Source organism: Natator depressus, chromosome 1 (genome assembly GCF_965152275.1).
Source record: "Natator depressus isolate rNatDep1 chromosome 1, rNatDep2.hap1, whole genome shotgun sequence".
Classification (NCBI taxonomy): Eukaryota; Metazoa; Chordata; order Testudines; family Cheloniidae; genus Natator; species Natator depressus.
Genome location: NC_134234.1, coordinates 226614135 through 226635521, shown reverse-complemented (window position 1 = coordinate 226635521; position 21387 = coordinate 226614135). Strand labels below are relative to the sequence as shown.

At 40.2% G+C, this 21387-nt stretch overlaps 1 protein-coding gene across 2 annotated transcripts in view; it reads left to right on the top strand.

The window, feature by feature from the left end:
- Positions 1 to 19742, top strand: part of MPPED1 (metallophosphoesterase domain containing 1) — a 74585-nt gene extending 54843 nt beyond the window's left edge. For both annotated transcript variants that reach the window (XM_074936760.1, XM_074936768.1), the window contains exons 6-8: positions 7370 to 7485; positions 13377 to 13490; positions 16814 to 19742. In XM_074936760.1, the coding sequence (XP_074792861.1) occupies positions 7370 to 7485; positions 13377 to 13490; positions 16814 to 16932 (349 nt within the window). In that variant the 3' untranslated portion in view covers positions 16933 to 19742. The remainder of the gene's footprint in view (positions 1 to 7369; positions 7486 to 13376; positions 13491 to 16813) is intronic.
- The last annotated feature ends 1645 nt before the right edge of the window (positions 19743 to 21387 follow it).

Sequence of the window (21387 nt, the reverse complement as noted above, 5' to 3'; positions counted from 1 at the left end):
GTAGGGCTTTTGACGTAGTCCTACATGCCATTTTCATAAGCAAACTAGGGAAGTGCAGTCTAGATGAAATTACTATAAGGTGGGTGCACAACTGGTTGAAAACGATATTCAGAGAGCAGTTATCAATGGCTCACTGTCAGACTTGATGTGTGTATCTCGTGGGGTCCCAGAGGGGCCTGCCTTGGGTCTTGTGGTGTTCAGCATTTTCATTAATGACTGGGGAAATGTAGTAGAGAGAATGCTTATAAAATTTATGCATGAAACCAAGCTGGGAGGGGTTGGAAGCACTTTGGAGGACAGGTTTAGAATTCAAAATGACCTTGACAAATCAGAGAATTGATCTGAAACCAACAAGATAAAATTAAATAAGGACAAGTGCAATCTACTACATCTAGGAAGGAAAAATCAAATGCACGACTACAAACTAGGGCATAACTGACTAGGCGGTAGTACTGCTGAAAAAGATAGTGAATCAAAAATTGAATGAATCAACATTGTGATGCAATTCCTAAATAGGCTAATATTATTCTGGGGTATGTTAAAAGGAATATCATATGGGAAGTGATTGCTCTACTTTACTTGGCACTGGTTAGGCCTCAGCTGGAGTAGTGTGTCCAGTTCTGGGCACTACAATATAGGAAAGTTATGAACAAAGTGGACGGAGTCCAGAGGAGAGTAACAAAACGATTAAAGATTTAGAAAACCTGACCTAGAGGAAAGGTTAAAAAAACAAGGCATGTTTAGTATTGAGATAATACAACTGAGGAGGGACCTGGTAACTTCTTGAAATACATTAAGGGCTGTTATAAAGAGGACTGTGATCAGTTGTCTCCATGTCCACTGAAGGTAGGACAAGAAGTAATGGGCTTAATCTGCAGCAAGGGAGATTTAGGTTAGATATTAGGAAATACTTTCTAACTAAATGGAATAGCTTCCTGGGGAAGTAATGGAAGCCCCATTGCTTGGCACATTTACAATGAGACTAGACAAAATACTAAAAAATGTCCTGTTGCGAAAATCCTGCATGGGTTCCCGGGGGATGGACTTGATGGCCTGAAGCAGTCTTTTCCAGCTCTATCTTCAGTTCTTGGCCTGTTGGCTGCAATTTTGGCAACAAGGATGTTAATTGTACATCGTACACCCATATTCCTTGACTTGTACTTTTTGCCAGTATGGCTTGAGGCATGTATGGGCCAATTTTTTAATGTTCAAGATATTCAGTTGTATAATTATATATAGGAGTGGAGCTGAGTGGACTGACTTTGAGCAATTAGTTTTCCTAATGAGTTTCTGTATGAAGATGGCTAATACCTCCTTGTTCATTTACAACAGAGAAATACCAATTCTGCGCAGGGGATCAATCTGAGTAACACTTCACTGTGATCCTTTTAAATATATATCATAAGCAAAGAGAAAACTAGAACAATCTCTTGCTTGAATGGGACACAGAAATGCCTGTCAGTCAAGAAGAGAGATCATCATAGCAGAAATTTTAGCACATTTTGTTGTTGCTTGTGCGGTGTACTCAAGACACTACTCATTGATGAATAGTATTCTGCAATGTAGAAAGCACAAGTGTCACTGTGAGGGTGCAGGACTCACCCCTGCGGCACCTCCTGCTGGTCATTGGGAATTAGCTCTTTTCCAGCCTGGAGTGCCCTCTGCAGGCCGGTGATCCACACAGCTCTGGCCCCCATGTCCCTCACAGACTCCGGTGCCCCTTTCTCTGGGGTTCTGCACCCTGGCAGTACCCCCACACTCTGCCTCTGGGTCTCCCCTTCCTGGGGAATCCCCAACCCACTATCCCCACCTTGCCTCAGTCTGGGCTACTGCCAGTCATCACCAAGCCCCCACTCCCTGGGGCAGACGGCAGTGTAAAGGCCACTCATCATAGGCAAGGGGGTTCAGACCTGCTGCCTTCCTCTGTCTCCCAGTACCTCTATGGGCCTTGGACCAGGCCCTGCAGCCTGGGGAGCTGCCAGCCTGGAGCGCCCCCGCTCAGCCTGCTCCTTCCCCAGCACTGCACCACCCTCAGTACCCTGTCAGGCAGGCAGCCAGGCCCTGCTCTCTCCTAGCCTGGAGAGAGACTACTTAGGCCTCTGGCTCACAGCCTTTTTATACAGGGCAGCTGGGGCCTGATTGGGGCATGGCCCAGCTGCAGCTGCTTCCCCAATCAGCCGTCCCCAGCCACAGCCCTCTCCAGGGCTGCTTTTAACCCCTTCTATTTTAGGAGTGAGGTAGCCACCCCGCTACAGTCACCCATACATCTTTGTAGACACTGGGTCTGATCCTAAAACCCTTACTCATGTGAGTAGTCCCATTGAAGTCATTGAGACCAGTGGTGTAACGAACAGCCACAGATTTGGGCTTAATTGACTGCACATTCTTGATTAAGCTACTGCAGTAAAATTTGCAGTCCCCAAGTTCTTAAAATGTACCAGCCCGTCAGGAGTTATGGGGTCATGCGATAAATTGGAATGTTTTTTTAATTGCCTACTAATTCTGGAGATGTTCACGTGTAACTGACCTGCAGTGATCGTGGTTTTTATGTTTAGCTAGTAAGTGTAGATGAAGGTAGTAATGGGTCCGTCTAGTTAAGCAGTTAAATGAAAGCCACAAAGAAACACATTTCAGTCTCTCACTTCTTCTGGTGGGAGAATACATATATATTGCTTGGTTTGCCCACTCCAGTACCCTCTTTGTGTATCCCCTACCCATTAATACATCTGCTAAGCAATTTGAGATGTATACCAGTATAAGAACACAAACCCTCAATTCTCACATAAATTACAAGTCAGATCTATGTAATGCATCACAGCCCTGTACAGTAAATTACATAAAACTAAGTTATGCCCCATTTAAGTGACAGAAGAACAGAATAGAACACTCAAACTGCACTGTTCCTCTTTCCAATGGTGGTTGAGTAAAAGAACAAACAGTGATAAATAGTTAAGGGAGTAATGTGTTTGACCACTTTTTTAATGCCACTTTTCTCTGCTATTATGGTAACGGAAATGCACACTTAAAAGAAAACTAAAGTGCCAATGATAGCTAAAAAGATCATTTATAGGAGGCTAAAATGATTTAATTAGAGTTTATTTGAAGGTTACTATAGGAGTGCAGAAAGATGTTAAGGGGTTAACCTATAAGAGATTACATTGTAGTCAGTGTTCTGTTAAAGTTTGAATTAATTTTTCCCATGGGTTTTTCACATTCTAATTTTCAACTAAATGAGACATCTGTTTCAGAAAAGGAAAATTTGCTATGGTTGTCATAGCAACCATCATTCTGTAAGAAAATTATTCCAATGGTTTCTTTAGAACAGACACAGAAATTCAGCATAGAAAGCAACATCCGATTGCTAGCACAAATTTTGAGAATCCAGACATTTCTGTACGTAAGATGAGTTGACCTGTAAAACTTGTTCATGTGTTTTTAACATAAGCTTAATTGTGCAGTAAACATATTCACTTGCAATATACTTTTCTCCCTACAGCCTTATATGTAGTCAGTCATTTTTCTGTCATAATAATAAAAGCACTGAATTTCAGTAAGATATTGAGAGACATATGCTGTTTGCTATAGGAAGGCAAAACCTAAATCAAAGTACACTGTTAATCATGGGTACTTGGTTCCTAACATGAAGTACATTAATGGTATAGGTGTTTAATTGCCAGATACATTTTTTGCACCTTTCTTTTCTAGAACCAGCAGATTTTCCTCCTTAAGTATATTAATGTAAAATAGATAGTCATGTGAACTATTTTATAAAGAAGTTATACTTTCACTGAGTAAACACTTAGAAAAGCGATCCAAAAAAGCATCAGATCTTAACTCAGTAACTTTGCTTCCACATTCTATGATGGATGGAAATATTAAACAAAGTTGTCTTTACATGATTTCCAGGTCAGAAAGTTGTTGGTGTGTATATGGGTAGTGTTTGGTCTTTTTTCTGCACAGAAACTTTGATGGCTGTTTTGTAATAACATTTCACAAGAAGGGAGGTGAGGATTTATAAAATCCGTCTGCACATAAAAATGATTTTACTTTTGTGTGGTTTCAGCATTGAAGTGTATGAATTTATTTAATGTAAAGAATACTAACATTATGCACTGAATCCTTTCGTATTTTATCCAGAAATATTCCAGACATTTCTGTCATTCCTGGGATTGTCATAAAACATAGCATAATGGCAAATCACATAAGTTCTAACATTTCCTAGTCACAGAAGAACAGCTCCAGCATGCATAACTCACCAAACCTTAACTCAAGCAAATATGCACTGCAGCGACAAAGTGAGAGAGGAAAGGGGGACAGTATTCCTTGTCTAAATAAGCTGTAGATCATGCCTATTCAGAATGAAAAACACACTTAAAAAAAAGTGAGTATGTATATAATGGGCCTAGTAGAGGCAGGCAAACCACTGGGATTTTACCCTTATATATGTGATCCATAAGCCTACAGATTTCAGTGGGATCAACTAGACACTGTCAAGTTCTTTGACAGTTGAGGTGTTTTTTTGTTTGTTTGTTTTTATGAATGCTCCAGTATAGCTTTAAAATTTTTTCTATACTGATTTCTTACCTTTTCTCTTCGGCAAATATTGGTGGTTTTTTCCTCTCCATTCATTTCTCAGGGAGCACGGCAGCTGTGTTACATTTTGCTTCCTGTTTGTGCACCACACTCATTGATGATCTCTGTAGAGCATGGGAATAGGAGGCCTGATCCAGTGCCCACTGAAGTCAGTGGAAAAACTCCCACTAACTCCAAAGGGTATTGGTTAGGGCCTGCGTGAGGAGGGGTGGGAGAAAAATGTCTCAGGAACATTTCAGGTCAGTTGGAAACTGAAGTGTGAATTGCCACATTTCCCCCTTTTTCCGTATTCGCTTTTTGCAAGTGAAGTTTTGTTCATATGAATGTGTGTGGGCCCGCAGCTAAACGTTATTTGTTGACTAAATAAAATGTGTGGAGTGTGAGACCAGAATACCCTCCATTTTAGGATTTCCTTTGTGGCGCTAGGGAAGGAAGACTACTGGCATTTGTGATTTGGGCTGCAGCCTTTTTTTTTTTTTTTCCTCTCCCCCTCCTCCGCCCCCCCCCCCCCCCCCAAAGAAATAAGCCAAAACTCTGTAAGCTCTCTATGGTACTTACATCGTCTCCATTACTGTAATAGATGAGCAGCTCACAATCCTTATTATATTTATCCTCACAACACTTCTGTAAGGTAAGGAAACTTATCGTCGTCATCTTCACCAAGTTCACACAGGAACTCTGTGCCAGAGCAGGGAATTGAACCTGGCCTTCCAGTTAGTACCCTAACCACTGGAGCATCCTTCTTCTCACTGGATAAATGAGACAGCCTTCATTTATAGAGGCAGTTGACTCCAGTCTGCTCACAGTTGGGGGAACTGTGCAGGCTGTCTGCAAGGCAAGGGAGAGAGTGACTTAACATAAGACAGCCAAGTTGATCTTTACCTGTAAATAAGGCTGCAGAGATCACTGCTAGCTTATTCTGCAATAGGCCACTGAATAGATGCAGAGTTACCATCCCAGAAATGGGGGGTGAGGAGCCATGTACCTTAGAGTCACATGCTACTCTTCCTGGGGGGACAGCGCCCCATAAGGAAAAAGCCGCTGAAAGGTAAAAGCTCATCAGAAAACTCTGATCCGAAACTCACTGTTCTATGCCTGATTCTCCCTTCGGTAGGTAGAGCTGCCCAGCCAACCCTTACCCTTGTCAGCGTGTCTCCTGCTACTTTGCTGCCATTAGTTTTCTTTCCTGCACTCACCCTCTGTCTCCCACCACAGGGACTGGAGTGATCCAAGAGAGAGATAGTGTTGGTCACAGCTGCAACAGTAGTAACTTCCAGTTAGGTTTTCACACAGAAGCCTAACAGTTAGCCAGGAGAATAGGCCGTGCAGATCCAGGATATAGACTCTTAGCTTGACACCTCCCTCAATCAATACTGCAGAGCCCCAACACTTTGGCTCTAGAGAAATTGGGCCTCTGACCCGTGGGAAGGAGGGGGAACTTCCCGCAGAAGCTCTGCTTGTTAGAGGGCTCTTCTACTACAGTTTGCTTCCTCTTCTAGGATAGCCTGTGTCCCTTTATTTCTCTTAGCATGCAGTGTTTTTCAGTTGTTTTCAGCATACACGTCTAACAGCATTCCGAAAGAAGATGTGAAAAATATATGATCGTGAAGATTGCAGACAACGTGTTAATTTCTGAAGTGGTTGTCAAGCATCAGTAACGGAAGAGGAAGAATAATAGCTTCATGAGCATTCTCTTTTGTCTTTGCCATACATGATGCAAAGAGTAGTTCAGAGAATTTGTTTAAATGAAATCTCGCTTTTTCATTTTGATGCAGTGAGGGAGTGGAAAGCTTTCTTCAACAAAGTAAGATCTGAAGGAAAACTCTGGTTGATGTGTACATATTTATAAACACTAAGGCTGCAATAATCATAAACCTTATTCAATCACAGCCCATTTGTTGTTCTCCGGATATGGCCAGAAGACCAGTCAGTCAATTAAAAATAAATAAATAAATAAAAACCAACCCAAAACTAGCCCCACATTTCATGACTTGTAGCATCACCAGCAAGTCATAATTTGCCACGGTGATATTACTATGAAGTATAGTTTTTTAATCAATGGGATTGCATACACAAATGAATTATATTCTGGCTGCCTCTGTTATAATCCCACCACTTACTAATGAGCTGTTCCATAAATAATGTGTTTTAAAAAAAAACAACCCTAAAATAAATTCTCATCGGCTACTAAATCTTGAATATGTAAAATTTTATAAAACATTAATGTGGTGGATGACGAGGAAAAATGTGCAGTATATAAGAATTTAATAAACATGTTTGTTCTGGTGTGAGGCTTCCAAAGTTAACCAAACATAATACAGATTATAGCCACAACCCTGTAATTGGAACTGTATGTATGAAGGGTTCTGCCTATGCCTATTCAATTGTAAGATCAGGACCAAAGTGGGAAGAAGGCCATGCTATAATATAATACACACACACCCCAGAGTTGTGGTCCAATAGATAGAATGGAACTCCAGGTATAGTACTATGTAGGGTACTTCAGCTTCTACAGTTGCCTCTCAATCTGATTAGAAGAATGCAATAAATATTTTACAAGATATTGTCTGTTTAAACTGATAAGCTTGTTGATTTCCCACACATATTAAATAATGATGGTTGTATGCAGATATGGTGTCATTGTACACAGGGGGAAGGAAAGTAATGCTATTTGTGTCCCCAAATTCCTTAACAGAAGAGAATCCGCCTCCATTTTTTAATTAGATGACCAGTGCATCTGAGTAGCATTGAAGACATTCTCCTCCTTTTTTGGCAGGCAACCTTGGTTTTATGGCTGGGGCTTTAATCTTCCACGAGGCCAAGCACTATTAGAGAAATGGAACCTTATTCCAGATGGAATAGATATTCTTATAACACATGGACCACCTCTTGGTAAGAAAACATTAACACTTTGAGTTACATATTTCAAATAATGATATAGTAACTGTGTGCTGTTTTCAGACATGGGGTGAAATCCTGGCCCCAGGGAACTCAAAAGCAAAGCTCCTCTGGATTGAATTGGAGCCAGGATTTCATCACAGGGTTTCTAATCGCTATTACCTAAACTCAGCGAGGGATGTGAAATATTTTGCCTTAATATACCCTATAAAGAAACAATGGCCCTGATTCATTGAGGCATCTAGCATTCCAGTTTCATGCCAATGTAACTTCACTGAAATCAATAGAGCTACACCAGTGTCAAAACTGGAGTGACACAGTGATGAATCAGGCCTAATATACTTACACAATTTGGAGGTCTGATCCTGCGTTCCTTGCCCACTCAAAGCTTCCATTGAAATAACTGAGGAGAGTTGATTGGACAAGGAATGGAGGATCAGGCCCTAAGTTTTTACATATTGTTTCCCCACCACCTTTTTAGGGTAGCATTCCCCTCCATCCAATATCCAGCATTGATTTCTCCCTTCTTTCATCATGAGTTGCCACCTCTGCTTTCTTCTCATGAACCCAGATAACTTATGTTGCCCATTCTTTAGAGAGGACCTGCAGACATGTGTAGGCCAACAAGAACCATTTTTACATTTTCATCTTACAAATATTAATGTGAGATAAAATATATCTTTATAGAAGTAGAGGGCTTATTATGTTTCCTGATAATAGTTATCTGACCTTGATTATGGAAATAAAGTATTAACAGAAATCTTTTTGTCTCTGATTCAGAAAAGCATTTAAACACATGCTTAACTGTAAACACATGCTCAAAACTTATTAATGTAATCATTTAATCATGATAAAGTAAAATTCATGCTTAAGTGCTCTGCTGAATTGGACTTTTAAACTTACTTAGAACTCCTTTCAGTCCACAATTTCACTAAGTGCTAAAATCCTCCCTCCTACCACTCTTTCCCCTTCTCTTTCAAAATTTTCATTTAGAGTATGTAAAGTGTTTTGGTTTTCACAGGAACAAAATGATTTTGCTTTAAGTGTTTCACTGAAGCTTTGGGGAAAGGGGTTTCTTCTTTGTAAATCTTTGTTCTCCCTATAAGAATGTGTGTTTAATCAATTGCATAACCCACTTCTGGCCATCAGATTTATTCTGTATATGGACTTGGATCTTAAAAATTGGTAACAGCCATTCATCCCTCAGTGCTTGCAGGGCTGGAGCTGTTAGTCCTAAACATTTAGCAGAGGAGATAATCGAAAATCCCAAATGGATTGGTGGCCTAATGGTTAGTGTTGAATTTTTGGTGGACCCGTTTATAAGTCCAGATAAAACAATTGAAAACATGTGAAATACTTTGACTTTTATTCTTAAACCCCCAAACTTCCATCTGATTAGTCATGAAGAAAACCTGTCCTTTGTCAATTCCAAAGAATGTCCACATATCCAGTGTTTGTAATTCACTTATCAACTAGTCTGAGTATTTATCCTATTTTGTTTTTTATCTTCAACCATCCTCCATGGCTTTTCTTAGAAATGTTGCATATTACTTTGCTTTATTTTCCTGGTGTCTTGTCTATATTAATGTATCTGTGGACAGCTCATGTTCCGCGCTGAATGGTCTGCAACCCTTTTGTGAATCGGATCAAAATATTGCTCCGCCTAACATGTTATTTACTTATCTGCAGCAGCCTCTCTGTGGCACTCCAAAGGAAAGCGACAACCTTCTCAGCGTATTGCACCTCGCTTTTTATTAGGCTGTGCATGGATGGGTTAGAAACAGAATTCCTTTCTGACCTTCACAGGCAATTATTTTAACCTGGAAGTTGATTACTGTTATCCTGGTCTTAGACTGCATAACTACAAATGTTATTCATGATCATAAAAGCATCCAATGCTCTTGCAAATTCAGCCACACAATTTAGATGACTTCCTATGACACTATGACTAGAATGCTGCAAAAAGGAGCATTTCCTTTTACTGGTTTTAAATGTATTTCCCTTTAATTTACAGCTTCTGTTAGGTCACTGTCAGATTTGCATGGGGTATTGACAAGTGACCCAGCAAGAGCTGCTATTGCCATGTCTGCAGTGCCAACAGTGATTCTCACGTTATGTTAGGTTTAGAGACTCCCGTAATAGGTGGTGTCTGTCTGTTTAATGACTCAGAGGACAACTACCCTCTTCTGTATGTGGTCCAGGAGAGTGTGCTGCCATGAGGCCTCTCAGGTTGAGTCTTGTTACTGATTATATCCCTCTTTTGAGCTGGTGCCTCATGAAATCGTGTCCTCCTTTCTTCTCCCCTCTTCTTTTTCTCTTACCTGTAGGTCTTAATTCTGCCCACCATCTACTTTTCTCTTCTCCCTATTCATCCCCTCCCTGCAGCAGAACAAATACCCTCCTGATCAACTTATGTTACAGAACTACAGAGATAAATTGGTGGGATTTTAAACGTGCCAAAGTGATTCAGGAGCACAAGTCCCATTGACTTTGAACAGAATTGGTGCTTCTGTGTCACTTAGGCACTTCTGAAAATCCTACTCAGAGTCATTATTCTTCATTATTTGTAGCGTGATAGTGCCTAGATGCCACAATCAGGAATTGTGCTCCCCCTTGTGCCAGGCACCGTACACAAATAATGAGAAGATAGTTCCCCAAGAGTTTACATTTATCTGCAGTCGTACTCAGCCATGTTAATGACGATATACCAAATATTCCTGTGTCACAATATATAGCAGTGTGAGAGACTCTTACCTTTGATTAGGTCATATTGGAAATACAGTAAATATACTATAGCAAAAATAAGTTTCTTTTGAATAGGTATTAATTTCATTTTTTAAAAAGTCAGTTTCCAAGCATGTAAAGAACTAAGTTCAGGATTCTTTGGCTTCTTATCAAGAATTCTTTCCTTTTCTTCGTTTCTTTCTTTTTCTTTTTCTTTTTTTAAGTGGATTTCGTTAAGTCTTTATCTGTAGCTGTCTGCGTGATTGTCTGTGACAAAGATTTATACTTTCCTGACAGTTGCAGAAACCTGTTTCAAATAACCAAACATAAAAAAATCCCTAAGATGAACTCTAATTGTTAGCTAGGTGTAATCAATTATTCTTAGTTTGTGTAGTCAGGTGTATATAATAAGCAGCAAACATATGGGAAGGATTCAGAAGGGCGATAATGCATGTAAACAAAAACATGTTCAACATAAATAATGCTTAATTTAATGGAGAAGTTAATTTCATGAATTTTTGTTTTGTAAAGTTTTTGAAGTGGAAATACCTTTGCCTTCATATTCACCACAGACGTTTTGACAATTAACTGTTTCAAGTCATTGAAATAACAAAAGCCTGGGTTATATAATCTGTTTGGTATGAAAAAGAGATTGAACTGGATTCTGAAAGATACAATTTCTGAACTCACTTTGACGTGTTAAGGAACTGCTGCTGTTTCCTGGAATAAATTTTAAACAGCCATAGAGGACAAAAGTGACTAGCAGAGTCAAATATCAGAGTTTAATGAGGATCATCTGTGTCTGTAATTAAGCTGCATGCAACTGGATTTTCTGTAAAGATCTATACACCAAAGACCTGGGATAACATTTTCAAAAGTACCCTCTCTCAAACAGGACTTAGGCACTTAAAAGCCTGGATTCCATTGACTTTCAAGGAGACAGACTTCTTAGTGCCTTAGTCACTCTAAAAATGGGACTTTTAAACCTAAGTCATTTACGCATTTTAGAAAATGTTACCCTTAGTCACAAAACCCTAAAATATACTGAGACCAATTTTTAAAAATAGGCACCGAAATGGAAACATGTGGGTTGTCCAAGTCTGCCCTTAGGTTGGTATATATCCATTTTGCATGCAGTGCAGTCTTCCAACCAAGTGCTCCATTTCTGGTCTCATTGAAGTAAATGGCTTAACTCCTTGTTAGCCATGTTGGATCAGGCCCTCTGTACCATAATTTGAAAACTGAGTCCGGTGCGTGTAAATCCCTATCCCCTCAGCCCTGTATATATGTAATATATCATAACACCCTTCAAATGTACGTGCAAACAGAAGGATAAATAAATCTAAAGAATAGTACAAAATTGTATATGTTTTAGGTCTCCCAAATTGGAGTGGCAACATCTTATGATAGTGGCAGAGATGTGGCAGCACAAAACAATTAGATCATTCCAAACCAACAGAAATTAACTAAATTATTCCAATTTGCACTGCAGAATAGTGTTTCCCTGCACAGCTCTGGACTCTTTGCTCTTCCATCTTTCACACAGATGTACGGGAGATGATGTTTTCACTTGCAAACAGTCACACTTCAAGTGTCACATCCTGGTTAGGTTACACTAGTCGCTTTGAAGGGAAATGCCATGATTTAGTGAACAATTAGCATCCCTTCTGAAATTATGTTCGTTTATAAATACAATTTGATGTCCAGACTGGGCATTTAGGTTTTCATTGTAAAAAAACATTAACAAAAACCCTGCATCCCATGCAACAGTCACACATGCTTGCCTCTGCAAAGGGGCCTGCAGAGACTTTGGGAGGAGGTACAGTGATCCTGGCAGTTGCATGAGACTTTCCAAAAGCAACAAGGCGAGGGCTGGATTATGGCACCACTATCCTTTTGTGTTGGCCAGTAGAGATCAGCTGCTGAATGCTGGAGTTTCTGCCCTAGCATGTGCTCCCACAGGCTCTTCAGGAATTCAGACTGGGTCAGCCACAATGCCTCCAGGGATTCCTGCTGCAGTGTGGTCTCTGCTCGTTCCCCCGCCTAACATGGGCCCATGTTCAAAGCTGCCATAGTCCTGGATATTTAAAAAGAAGATAATTTTAATCAAATTTCCAGCCACCAGCCCAACTAAGACCATCATCTGGAGCCAGATCCTTGTCCCATCAGGTCAATGGAAAGTCCCAATGACTTAACTGGGAGTTAGACCAATCTCCTGGTGGTGCAGATGTGGGTACAGTTTTTAGTATCATTTTAACACTTTGGTGCCATTAATAAAAGAGTATTTTCAGTGCTCTCTGTTCGGATTTGCTGTTATTTCTGCTTTCTGAAGTAGCTGATAGGACTGGTAAAAAAAAAAAAAAAAAATCTTTTTTTTTTTTTTTTTCATGTCAAGTTGGGTTTTCAGCTAAATGTAACCTTAACAAAGTGCCTGCTTTCCTTGACATTTTTTGATTTTTTTCATACAGGCAAAACCAAAACCAAAAAATTGAAAACAATACCATTTTTGTTTTTTCTTTTTATTAAAAAGTCAACATTTTCTAGTGGGAAAGAAAAATATTTGTACAAGCAGCTGTAGTAGGCAATCATTTTAATGTATGAACATGGAAATATCTAATCCTCAATGCCAGTATGTTTTGGATTAATAATTAGCAACACCAAAGTCATTACATAAGTTAAGATCAAAATATTCAGTGCTTAAAGTTAGAACCTGAATCTCGATTTAAAAGCCTAAATGTGGGTTTAGAGGCCTAGCTTTAGGCACTTAGTTTTGAACATTCTTCTCTAAGCTTCTTAAACTGTAGCAGGGATGGAGTGTTTGCCTTAAATAGAACAAATATGGTTTAATTAGTTTTAATTTAAATCTCTTGCAAGGATCTTTTCTTTAAAAAAGAAATATTGGCAAGAATAACTCTAATCCCATCCCTTTGGATCAACTATTTTTTCATTCCTCAAATATTTTTCATTCCCCCTCCACTGAGCAATGAAGATGTTCATTTTAATAGATTATTCTGTGGCATATTAAAATCTAAGAAACTAAGACACATTAAAATCCAGGAATGATTTTGCGTACTCCAGGTATAAAGTTTCACAGATAATGTGAGTCCTTTCTCTCTCCTTTTAAATCTGTGTTTTTAAATCTTTCTTCTTCTTCTTCCAAGGTTTTCTAGACTGGGTTCCTAAGAAAATGCAGAGGGTAGGATGTGTTGAACTGCTGAACACAGTCCAGAGACGGATACAGCCAAGGCTTCATGTTTTCGGGCATATCCATGAAGGTCAGCAAGCTTGTCTCTCTCTGATTTTTAAAACCAGCTGCGCCCAAGTCACTACACAGTATGGCCAACATTTTCAAATTTGAGTTGCTAAAGATAGGCACCTAAATTAATGGACACTTCTGAAAGTCAGGCCACTTGTTTAGGTGAATAAAATGCATATAAGTGTCTAACATCCAAGTTTGAATATTTGGGCCTCAGCATCTGTTTCCATATCTGTGAAATGGGGATTATACTACTACTCCATATGAGCTACTGATCCAGTTGGTTCAAAACAAGGGTAGAGGTCTACTAGGTGACTACAAGTTAGGATTACTGGGTTCTATTTGTGGCTCCTTACTGAATTACTGTGTGACTTTGGGGAAATCTTGTAACCTCTTGGCATCTCCCTTTCTCTCTCTCTAAAATCCGTAGGGATTTCTAAGGCTTAATTACTGAGATCCTGGGTTAGAAGGGTCTAAATAAATACAAAGCTAAAATGAGGCTCCATAAAACTCTAGAGGTTCCTCCCACTCTTCATCCTAATACATGGTACATGCACAAATTATCTCCTCATCAGCTAGGTCAAGATTCCCCAGCAATCTGAGACACTGTAGTTTCTTCAGAGCGTTTGTCTGAGTGTGTGTCTCAGAGCACTAGGGAGCCCTCTCACTGGCTCTGTGGGGGTAAGATTTTTTTTTTTAACCAGGTTAAGTGTTCAGTGCACAGACCCACCTAGAGTGTTCTGTCAACCATTTGGCTTTCAACTGGGAAAATGAATTCCCTTCTTTTAAATCAGTAAATGGGATCAGCCTTGCTCCCATTCAAGTCAATGGTAGTGGGATCATATTTACAATCAAAGAAAAGGGGAAAGAATACGTCTTACGGTGTTTACTCATATCTTGCAAGGTGTATGGCCTGGAGGTACAATCACTGCCGCCTATTCCTTGCAACGATAAGGCTCTCACTAGGTGATTTCTAAAGTGCTGTCAAATGCACAGAGTAAATAAATTGAATGACTCCTCTCTAGACCTCTTTCAGGTACAGCAGTCTTAGAGGTTACTTATAAGACTGTGTGTGAACAATTTTCAGACAAAACCTGTTCTAAAATTGACATTATCCCTTTAGTTTATTATAGGCCAAGTAAGTTTAAACTTGGTGTAAGTGACCTGTTGTTAGCTCCTGTGAGGTAAATAGAGTTGCATCTGCTTACCCCATGTCTGCATTTGGCTCATCAAAGAAAAAACGTTGACTCACAGAATGGTAAATTATTTCAGTTACCACTGCAGTCGCAGTAAGTAGCAGAGTTAAGAGACAGGGAATTCTTGTCAACTGTCATAATTCAGAGAAAACAAGTGGGAAACTGCAAAGCCTGTTTTGCTGTGGGATGGTAAAACTCCTCAGAGAAGAATTCCCAAGTAAGTTCTCACAGACAGCCTCTGCAAACGAATGTGCTCTTTGCAAAGTGAGTGCATGGTATGAACAGATGATATCTCCCCTGACTAAACACAGCTACATTTACAGCAGTCATCTACTAAATATCCAGGAGGAATAAAGAACTGACTGTTCCTCCCCACTTCCTTCTCTGAACTGCTGCTACTGCCAAAAATGCCTCACCTGTCACCATACTTGCTGCTGCTCCACCAGTCACAGTGACAGGCAGCCCTACAGTAACGTCATCTAAAATCCTACTTCCCATGCTCCTGCCAAGGCTCAGGTGGGGTGGTCATACAGGAGTCTCCAGGTTAGGGTGGGAAGGAATGAAAAGGGCAATATTATAAATCTTGCACAAACATTAACATTTTAGCAACCGGGTACCATGGTGATCGGGTGTTTTAAAACCATGGAGAGGGAGAGAGAACATTCTGAAACTTCCCCTCGCAATGTTAACTGTGCAATTCACATTTATGTTCTGTGGTTCATGTTTCACAACAGACGACTGTTCTGTGGCAAACCACAAATGATTGGGAGAAATCTCTGTGACAGGAAGCTGACGGTTTTCATCCTTGCTAAAGTCCTCTTCTTGTAAGGTTTCCCATGAGCGGTTTGTTGGACCCACAGTTCGTAGCATTAAGTGTGTGGGCTTTTAAAAGAAAATAAAAGAATCTGCAGTTCTTTCATGGCGTTCCTGAACCAAGGGAGTGTACATAGGTCTGACTCAATCCCCACTCAAGTCTATGAAGCCTCCCCGCCCAACTAGACAGACTCCCACTAGCTTGGCTTGAGCTAGCACACTAAAAACAGCAGCGTGGATGATGTGGCTGCAGTGGACATTCAACAAGTCAAGCGAGCTCAGACTCACCGCTGCCTGAGCTGCAGCAGCGACACTGCTTTGTTTAGTGCACTAACGTGAGCCCCACTAGTGCAACTGTTTACCTGGCTCGCTCCCCGCTGCTATCTAGACATGCCATGGGAGTGTTGCCTTGACTTCAATGGGAGCTCAGTCAGGCACGTAAGTAACTGCATAAACATGGCTAGAACTTCTCTGGTAGATTTAAGTGTACACCGGCACACATTGGATCCAGTCAAGTTCCCACTGAAGCGATTTGGAATGTCACCATTAACTTCGCTGGCAGTAGGATAGCGCCCATTAAAGACAGTTTCTAGTGAGCACAGAGTTTTCAGATATTCAAACCTTTAAATCAAACCCAGTTTTTTTTGTGCTAAGCCATGGTATACCTATATCCATGCCAAGTTGCAGATTTCATGCTTCTGCTGGGTTTGCTGAAGCCCAGTTGATTTTTTTTTCTTTTCATAAGTGATTAGAATTCTTTTGTAATGGAAAAATTACGTTCACTTTTCCATACGTCCAAAAATGTTTGAAGGGATTTCACTCAACATTTCTTAAAAAAAAAAAAAAATCTTTGAGCAGAAACCAAGCCTGGAAAATATCAGCCTCAAAAGGTGACGGTTTCGACAAGTTCTGAATGTGAGATTTCCAACAAATCAGGGATTTGAGTGTGGTAAAAGCTTGAAATACAGTCTAGCTCCCACCCTCTTCAAAAACTGAGAGAGAATATTTTTTAAAAGTGATTTTCAAAGAGAAATATTGAAGTTACTAAACTTTTTTGTGAAGACCTCACATTTCAGTGGCTATAATCTCACGCTACGTCTACACTCTGGAGAGTCCTCTTTGGCTTTCTTTTACAATCTAAAAGGGTGCTCAAATTCTTCTGTTACACAAGTATTCTTACTACTCTCATGGAAGCTTCACTAGTATGACAGAGAGCAGAATATGGCCCTGTTAAATCCCTGAGAGTATGGATGTAGCACTATTCAGTACCACTTCCATTTGTGGCACTATATAAGTGAATAATAGTAGTAACTAGAACTTGTTTTCTTTGTAGGCTATGGGGTAATGGCTGATGGAACTACTACCTATGTGAATGCATCAGTGTGCACTGTGAATTACCAGCCTCTCAATCCACCTATAGTTATTGACTTACCTACTCCAAGGAACACATGATTGTTATAGGAATTTAATGATGTACCCATCACACAAGCAGTTTTCTATTGCTGACTAAGAAACATGATAAAGAACTGTTCAATGAAGAAGCGAAGACCCTTTATTTTTTTTCTTTTAATTCTTCACAACCAAATTTGAGTGATGAAAATGAATGGGAAGAAAGATATTTTAGTGCCAATATCTGCCGGAAGCTGATTAAGCATTAAATTTAAAATTTCAACATTAAAATACTTGTGAATACACAAAAGTGAATGCATTCCACATATATATCGAGTAGGGAGTTGGGGTTTTTTTTTTATCAACCATATATTGAACTTATTAAAAGTATAAAGTCTTTTCAAAGGCGTGTTTCTTAAAGAATGTTTACAGTTTAAACGTGAATGTTTAGACTAGGATTTAACCATTTAAAACATTTTCCAATGAGTATTTGGTAAAAATCAAATGATGTTGATATTTTTGCTGAATAATATGGCAAATATGAAAAGAGTCTACACAAGTACTGTGTTGAACCAGTTAAAAGAAGCCAGTTGTTGTTGCAAATCCTTCTGAAGTCTGTGCCCTTGCATGCTTTCAAAGGCAATGCAGGAGAAGGTCCTAATCACTGTTCTGTAATGCAATCGCAACACATCTGGCATTACAGATGGAAGGGGAAATGGTGCATACTGCCAGTGTGTGGGAAACAGCTGAACGTTCTAGAAAGGAGATGGTGTTAAATGCAGTACAAACTCAGGCATTTGTAAGCTCTGAAAAATGTCATTTCCCATTTTTTCTTTAAAAAGTTCCATGTGGTTTAACATGAGAGCTGATCTGTGATTGGATTTAAAGTAAAATAGGAAACCTGTGATGTTCAGACGTGGTTTTAAAAGGTAGCCTAGCGGGACTGTTCGGTTTAAAGAACTGATAAAGGGATGGGCAGCGTATCATAAGGCCACTGCTTTGAATCTGGCCCAGACTGGGAATGATTAACAGTCTGAGCTAATTCATCCCTGGGTTAATGCCCCTGACTTTGATGGAGTTACCCCAAGGATGAGTTTTATAGAATATCAGAGTTGGAAGGGACCTCAGGAGGTCATCTAGTCCAACCCCCTGCTCAAAGCAGGACCGATCCCCAACTAAATCATCCCAGCCAGGGCTTTGTCAAGCCTGACCTTAAAAACCTCTAAAAGAGGAGATTCCACCACCTCCCTAGGTAACCCATTCCAGTGCTTCACTGCCCTTCTAGTGAAAAAGTTTTTCCTAATATCCAACCTCTCCCACTGCAACTTGAGACCATTACTCCTTGGCCCTTACCTTCTAATAGTTGTTCAGCAGCATAGGTGAAATGAGTGGCGAGCTCACTGCAGTTCGTCTAGCACAGGTGTCCACATCACAAGCCCCATCATGGCTATTTGCCCCCTTGTGGACAGTGGTAGTAGAGACCAAGGACTAAATGAGCCCAGGAGACTGAAATCTTTTCTAACCCCCTATATACAGCCTATCCAGATGTGAGAACTAGCACTGCTCATGCTCCGCATCCATGGATTCACAGAGGAGTTGAGTCGGCAGAGTTTTCATTCCAGCACTTTACACTAGCCTGAAAATTCACTTTAAAAAGCAAACCATGAAGTATTTTAACCCCCAAAATATGCCCTAAAGGAAAAGGGGCCTCTGTCCTGCCCTAACCCAATTTCTCCAACTTCCAAGAAAGCAAAAGGAGACCTCTTGCCTTAACTGCCATTATCTAGGTATGATACTTTGGATATGGATTTTCAGAATTGTGGTACTAACAGGATCTATGTGTTAAATAACCTTCACACACATTAGGCAAAGCTCATGGGTGAGACATTCAGACACTGATGCTAGAGAAAAAAAAACCATGCATGTACCCAGTGCATTTGCAGAGCCCACATTTTCACACACAGATTATGTAATTGTGCATGTTAGTGCCCTTGTGCACACACACTTGCTCAATATGAAGACATAAATGTGAGCTTTGGATGTAGCAGCTGTATGTGCTATATTTGCATGCACAACTAGGGCCACTATTTCTGAAAGCTTGCGCCTCAAAATCAAATCTGGGAGGGACACTAGGTTCATTTCCAATGCTTCACATGTGCCAAAACTCTTCCCCCACCTGGTGCTGGGAAGCATTAAGTTTGAGCCTAGTAACTTCATCCAAACTGGTATACCCAAACACATGACATGCCACAAATCTCTCATTTCTTGTAAGCTGTTTGGTGAATTAGGACCTAAAATGGTTTGCTGCTCTTTGCTGAAACTAAAAAGCAAACAGTGGGCCCCATCCTGTAACCCTGTCTTATGTGAATCGTTTATGTGCACATGAGCGGGCTGCAGTAGATTTACATGGGACTGTTTTTGCAAGAACTATTTGTGGAAGGGTTGTAGGATCAGGCCACATCAGCGAGGCTGGAAGTTAATAACCTATTACTGATTTCCACCATCATTGGGAAGAAAAATGATACTGTGTCGTTAGACTACAAGTGTCTTAACCAGTCACAATTCAAGTGTTTTATGAAACAAGGGTGGCAGGAAACTGGCTGTATGTTAAAGAAGTCTGAAATGTTTACATTCACTCTCAGCACTTGTTACTAGAATGTTAAGGGGGGGGGAGCTTTTATTAGCTGCAACAACATTTCTATGTCAACCAGAAAATATGCTCTTAAAAACAAATTTTTCCTAAGGTATCTTCAAAATACTGTGTATTTTATGTGAAAAAATTATTTGAAAGCAGCTGTTACTTTAAAAGTTATCATTAAAAGACTTGCGGTATGAAAGCTTAAAGGTTATTTAATCATTTTGGCATAACTTGATGTTGTAATTTTTTTGTCAAGCATGTTAGACAAATAAAATCTTAAAAAAACAAGTTCTGTTTACATCTATCAGACATTCCATTTGGCATGGTAGTAAAATATTTACTGTAAAATACAACACATCTGCCCTTTATTTTAGGTGCCAAAGCGCTCCGTACTGTGGATCAGTTACCATACAAACCTAAAAGCTACTGGTGGGATATCAGCTGGACTTGAAGGTGTTAAGCCTTGTGCATAATTGTGTACCAAACAATCTTGCAAGCTGCCATTGCAAGGATGTCTGTGCATGCTGGCTTAGCAAAAGATGCACTCTTTACTGCCTCCAGTTTAATAGAGACTTCCTTGCCTTAGGGCAAAAAATAAAGAATGAGTTGGAACCAATGGTTGCAACAAGAGAAGAATAACTGTTTCATGTAATTAAAGATCCCCATGGATGGAATATATGAAATACTTCTATGACCCAATATGGTGTTTTAGGAAAAGCTAATGTGGCTAATTTAGCAAAAATAGCTTTGGAAACTTTTGATTGTGGGGTCCATAACGAGGATGTGGGTAAAATCTTTTGAGGAATGTATGAGTGTTGGAGATATTTGAGTGTATCGTCAGTATGGCCCTCAAAGAGGAGATTAAGAAAGGTGCGCTCCCCTTTCTTTTTTAACTCCATTCCAAAGTATTAGTTATTTAGGAAAGATTCTACATAGCTCCAGTTTTGAGAATGCGTGAGGGTTTTTTTTAAAAAAGAAGTTAAGAATGTTTAGCACCTCCGTCAAGGCAATGGTTTGTGCTCCCTTTGTTAACTTACACTGGTAGTTAATCAGCTAACATCACTCCCAGAGCTGTGCTGATGTCTCTTCGTACGTTGTGAAGGAATGCATGCTTTACCATAAGTCGGCAGAGTTGTTAAATACTGTGGTTAATTTCAGTTCCTTTCCAAACATGGAAAGGGTAGGGGGAAAGTATCACTATGGGCTAATGGATAAGGACAAAAGCGATGTAAAGACTCTCATAATCCTGGGGATGAGTGAGTGTTTTAACAACTAATGACTTGGGAGAACAGGAAGGGTTTGGCTGCCAGGAAAGAAAGTTAGTTGAGACTCTGCGACCAGGCCCAGTCTGACCTGCTTTCCCCCATCCCCAGCCTCCCTAGGAATACACCTTCCTTCTGTCACCCACTTATCCTTGATGCTCATTCTTGACATGTATCAAGCCTGGGAACCAGATGTACGAAGATGGTTCCCAACAGAAACTGAAGCCGAAGACCCGGAGAAACTGTTGCAGACCCCAAACTACTGTTTGGAGAAGTGAGGCTGATGTCAAGAAATGGTAGCTAGAGCAGTGATGCTCTAGACTTGCTGGGTTGGGCCTTGAAGGTGTCAGACAATTTTGGGACTCAGTGGAATGGGCAGGAAAGCAGGAAGGACTAGCCAGATAGCAGTGGGCTTGTTTGGCTCAAGGGAAAAGGAAGGAGGCAGAGGTATAGAACGTGAAGAAACATTGGAATTGTGCAGAACAATGGTCCAGCCCATCCAGGATCCTATCTCTGGCAATTGCCATTAGCAAATGGTTCAGAAGCACATGCAAGAAACCCCTTAGTGATCAATTCTGGAATAACCTGCTGATGGGAAGTTTCTTCATTACCCTCATC